Source organism: Gekko japonicus, unplaced genomic scaffold (genome assembly GCF_001447785.1).
Source record: "Gekko japonicus isolate JY-2015 unplaced genomic scaffold, Gekko_japonicus_V1.1 scaffold127, whole genome shotgun sequence".
In the NCBI taxonomy this organism is placed as follows: domain Eukaryota; kingdom Metazoa; phylum Chordata; class Lepidosauria; order Squamata; family Gekkonidae; genus Gekko; species Gekko japonicus.
In genome coordinates this window covers 1,287,597-1,292,989 of record NW_015170891.1, presented here as the reverse complement: position 1 = coordinate 1,292,989, position 5,393 = coordinate 1,287,597, and the positions used below count along the sequence as shown (strand labels likewise).

Sequence of the window (5,393 nt, the reverse complement as noted above, 5' to 3'; positions counted from 1 at the left end):
GCGTTCAAGTGGGAGGCCAGGCACAGGTTTAAAAATACTTTATTCCTTAGCTACTGGTAGGGGAGGGGTGACGACATCATGAGGGTACATGAATTAAACAACATAAAATATATAAACCATCCTAATCAGATTAAAAAAACAGCTGTGCCAGTAAGATTTATTTTTCTGTACCCAGTCCATTTCCAGCTCTCGTGGACAGATAAACCAGCTGATTTACGCTATGGAGTGGCAGACAAAGAGAGGACTGTGACAGAGCCTGCCCTGGAAGTTCTCCATTCAGGAAGGAAACAAAATTGAAGATCTTCTGTACTTTGAAAAAGCAATGGCTTAGCTTGAGCGCAGCCCAAGCCAGAGATGTCATGGAAGAACTAATAAAACAAGATGGACTATAATCAACTGCAGGCCAAAAAATAGTGTGGCAGTTCAAAAGGCCACCATGGTCAAACTGAAACAACCCTAATCGTTGACCCAACTGGGAAAAGTAAGCAGAGCCTCGTAGCTAGGAATATTTTTGGGAGGGGGCCTGTGGGGGCCACCAGCTAATTAAATCAAAGTTAATTAGTGAAACTCCTTAGAAGCCAGCCTTCCCCTAAGGCAGCCCTGCACATACACACCCAGACTCCAAGGCAAGTGGGGAGGGGCAATGCCCAGCAGCCGCAGCTTCCTCTCTCCCCCAGAGCACTGCATACCTGCTCAAGTTGTGAAGCTAGGCAGCGAGAAGCAAGCATTGGCCAGCAGCATTCAGGAGGGGGACTGGCAGGGGAGGGGGAGAAAGACATCCAATGTGGGAGTGGGAAAAGGCAGCAGGACGCTCTCCCCAGCCTACTCACTCAGGCTAGCACAGCAAGCCCGCCTGCCCGCTCCCCGCCCCAGTGAGCAAGCTAGGCACCTCCTGCTGCTGGGACTGCAGCCACCTCCGTCGCCACTGTTCTGGATGTTGCTGGCTGGGAGTGGAGCGAAGCTGGTGGGGAAGTGGCCAAGGTGCTCAGTTGCCTGGCAGCCAAGCTACTTGTGAAGCTGGGGTTCATGTATGAATCCCCAGACATGTAACTGAACTGCAAACAACGGTTGCCAAGAATCTGTGCGTGCTAAATAGGATTAGGGCTGCTGTGTTTTCCAAGGTGAAGTGCAACTCCCCCTCCCCCCAAAAATCTTGGCTTCCTGTTGTCTCACTGTCTTCCACCAGCAGGTGACAGTTTGAGTCCAGTGGTACCTTTAAAACCAACAAAGTTTAATTCTGGGTATAAGCTTTTGTATAAGACTTTAATTCTGGGTATAAGAAGGCCGAGCGCCGAATAATAGATTCTTTTGAACTATGGTGCTGGAGAAAACTCTTGAGAGTCCCTTGGACTGCAAGAAGATCAAATCAGTCAATCCTAAAAGAAATCAACCCTGACTGTTCCCTGGAAGGCCAGATAATGAAACTGAAGCTCAAATACTTTGGCCACCAAATGAGAAGGGAGCACTCACTGGAGGAGACCCTGATGCTGGGAAAGATTGAAGGTCAAAGAAGACGGGGATGGCAAAGGATGAGATGGTTAGACAGTGTCATAGATGCAACGAACATGAAGTTGAGCAAACTTCAGAGGACGGCGGAAGACAGGAAGGCCTGGCGTGATCTGGTCCATGGGGTCCTGAAGAGTTGGACTCGACTGTGCGACTGAATAACAACAACATAAGCTTTTGTGTGCATGCATACTTCTTCAGATACAAGTGTGTATCTGAAGAAGTGTGCATGCACACAAAAGCTTATACCCAGAATTAAACTTTGTTGGTCTTAAAGGTGTCACTGGACTAAAACTGTGTTCTGTTGCTTCAGACCAACATGGTTACCCACCTAAATCTACCAGCAAGTGAAGACTTTCTTCTTTTGTCTGATGTTCCCTTAGTAATCCCTCCTCCCTGCCCTATGTTTTAATTGATGTTTCTGCATTTTTCTATATATGTACTTTAGTTCTGGTTTTAACTCATTCTATGATGTGTTTTATACTGCCTTGGTGGCCCTGACTGGGCTGAAAGATAGGATATAAATTTTGTAAATAAATTAAAATAAATAAAATAAACAGCCTCTGCTTAAGCCACAAGAGACAAAATGGATTGACACAGTGCGGACATTTGTTTTGCCCCTCCTTGGGCTTAAAAAGCAGCTCAGGAGGATCATTTCTGATAAAACATATTGTATGTGGAAAGGAATAGCACCCACCCACCCATTCCAGAGCAGCAACACAGATCTATATCCCCTACCCCTGTTTCTTGCAATTCAATTACCCATCTGGAGATCAAAACACAGACCCATAAGATGGCCCTTATGAGGGCAGAAAGGTGGGGTATGAATGTGGTAAAATCAATAAACTGCATGTAGATTTGGGAGCACCTACCTGGGCTCCAACTAACTGGAGAAGTGCAAAGTTTACAGGAAGCACGTCGATGTCAGTGTTGATGGCTGTCTGGTCGAAAGGGCAGGCCTTGCGGTGCAGCTTATTCAGGCAGGTCTTGCAGACTGTGTGTGAGCAGCCTAAGCTGATTGGCTTGTGCACATTCTCATCAAACTCATTGTAGCAGATCGGACAGGACAGAAATTCCGTCCACTGTGCCGCCTGCACAGGCATTGTGGAAGGTGGGCGCTCGCTCCGACAGCTAGCAAACCATTATTTCACCGTCTAGTGTTTGGCAGCTGTGAAGGAAACAAAATGTATTAATGTAGAGAAAGGTAGAAGGTTTACACAGCTTGCCACTGGGAAGACGAGTTTAAAACCCATAATGGGTAACCCATGAGGTCAAGGATTCTATCCCCGAAAAGGGGGTGAAAATATTCCTCAGAGGCAAGTGGGTTAAGACACCTTGAGCACTTTTTAAGCTAGTCTTCAGTTGCAAAAACATGGGAACACAGAAACAGAACTAGCTTGCCTCAGGCCAGGAAAGTAGTATGCAAAGAACTGGATGTGTTTTCCCCCCAGTGACTCAGCACCATGCAAGCAAACTGTTCAGCAATCATCTGGCTGCACATAGCCTATTTGAACTCATTATTTGCTATGTGAGGATTTTTTTTTTAAGCCTGGATATATCTCTCAGCCCAATATTATACAGCAGAAATGAACTAGGCAACTTTTGCTTCATTTCTTACATTTTGTTGTGGCTACCATACTGAAGACTTCATGTAGCAGAATCTGAATAAATCTGTGGGGGAAAAACACATTTGGAACAAATGGAGAATAGAGGACTGGAGTTCAGAGAGCAGTGCACACAGATGTAAAAAGATGCAGAGAGGCAGAGAATACAGGGTTGGATCCAGTCTACTTTTCACTGATTCTTGCACAATTCTCCTCCATATTACACCTCCTGTCCCATGTGGCTTGTGTATATCCTGGTCCCATGATTCCCCACAACAGCCTTTTCAGGTGGTTGAAGGGGACCCTTCCTTTCTTTTTCATCAGCTGAACAACTGGTTGGATTCAACTCAAGCTCTGAACATCAATAAAGTAGCATGAGGTCCAACCAGTATCCCCCCTTGCAATGTCATTGAGGTTGCTGGGGCACAATTCTTGGGCCACCCCTGAAACTGCTCCCCCCATGATGAAATCCCACCAAGACCACCTTCATTTTGCAATAAAATGCTCAGGATGCCCGGGTATCCAAAAAGGTGGATGTTATATATATAAAAAAAGCTGACTGCTCTAGCCTGTCTTGGAAACTGAAAGAATGCAATACCAATTCAAATACGTTAATTCTGCATGAAAGCAATATTCTCTCTCTCTCTCTCTCTCTCTCTCTCTCTCTCTCTCTCTCAACAACAACAACAACTGTAATTCTGGTTTGTAGTAAACTTACAAGATGTATTATAATACTTATTATTATCTGAAGTCCAACCATAAGAACAAACTTCACCACCAGGTAGGAAGCCCTAGTCAATCAATCAATCAATCAATCAATCAATAAACCTTTAATAGCATATACAACATTAAGGAAGCCCTAGTCAAAAAAGACTTCATCAACTGACCAGACAAATATTAATCCAGTACTGTTAAAGCACTGACTTCAACAGAACAACCAAAAAGATACTTCAGTTATCAACAGCATTGAAACTTACACAAATTACAAAAATAAAATTTAGTTAAGGGTTCTGTAATGGTAAATTTGCTTTTATTGTGGAACACTAAAGGTGAAATGAGAACGCTGATACAGCAAAGTAGCAGCAACTATTAAAAATCAAAGTCAGGTTTTAAAGGTTGCTGTTAATTACAAATAACACAATAATGGAATAAAAGGAGGGAGTTGCTACGTAAACAGGGGCATTCTTGACTTCATGGAATATTTGACTATGGTAAATTGGCTGGGCAATTAATGATACTTCACATTTGACCAAACAACTGATCTGCATACCTGTTCTACTTCAGTAGCATGATTAAGGGCTTAAAAAAGATGCATCTTTCAGAATATATGAGTTATCATTAAATAAAGTACAGGGGAAAATAATTTGATACTTCCGCCTGGTCAACCTGGTTCAAACTAAAGAGGTCATTTGGGATTAAAAAAATATTTATTTCTCCAAACTGAGGCAACTTTTTCACTCAGTCTCACATAATTCTCTTCCAGCCCCAATCCCACATGGCTGCTGTACATGCTGGTCCCACGGTTCCCAGCAGAAAACAGCATAACTTCAGAACACTACACTACAATATCAAAAGCATTATTAAAACAAATAGTCAATACAATCATCAATATCTTTCATTCACTCCACCCAAGAGACTTGTACCTGATTTACTAGTGGCCTACTGGACATGCAAGTAAGATATGAAAGCTGTATTGCTGAATGATAATCAAAAGAATCTGCCCACACACAGACATTCAAACAGATTATTTAAACCCCTCTCTGAAGGCAGATGTAGGAACACACCTTAGATCTATAGCCCTTTTCAAATGCATCCAAGTCCTGGAGCTACTGACATCACTGCATTTCTATATTTGTGTTTTTCACATATGTAAGGGGAAAGCAGTTCAGAAATGACCAAAGACATCTGCATCAAAACCTTGCATGGGTCTGTCCACTCCAAAGAAAACCCTGGGAGATTTTTAAAGACACATCTCTTGCACAGACTCAGCCATTTTTAGTGGCTATTTCTGGGTGCTCCCCTACAGAGACATAGTGTTAAAAGCGGCCTTATGTGATTGAAACAATGAAGCTTCAATTATGCAGCTAGAATACAGTCACAGCAGTAGGCAGAGGTGCTGCTGAGGCTGCTGCAAGCCCATTTGACCATTTGTTCCTTCTTAATGTCTCAGTTCTAGGAAACTCAAAACAAACTTCAGCCTAAAACATACCCCCCCCCCCATTTCATAACTAGTGATGTGCACAAACCTAACACATAAAGTGGAAGGCAGAAAAAGTACAGAAT

The 5,393-nt window shown here is 43.3% G+C and overlaps 1 protein-coding gene across 1 annotated transcript in view; it reads right to left on the bottom strand.

Moving 5' to 3' along the window:
• RC3H2 (ring finger and CCCH-type domains 2) overlaps positions 1-3,163 on the bottom strand; it is a 23,571-nt gene extending 20,408 nt beyond the window's left edge. Inside the window, exons 1-3 of the mRNA XM_015418416.1 lie at positions 3,125-3,163; positions 2,379-2,674; positions 1,813-1,837 (exon numbers count right to left, since the gene is read on the bottom strand). Of these exons, the coding sequence (XP_015273902.1) occupies positions 1,813-1,837; positions 2,379-2,609 (256 nt within the window). The 5' untranslated portion in view covers positions 2,610-2,674; positions 3,125-3,163. The remainder of the gene's footprint in view (positions 1-1,812; positions 1,838-2,378; positions 2,675-3,124) is intronic.
• Positions 3,164-5,393: the final 2,230 nt, after the last annotated feature.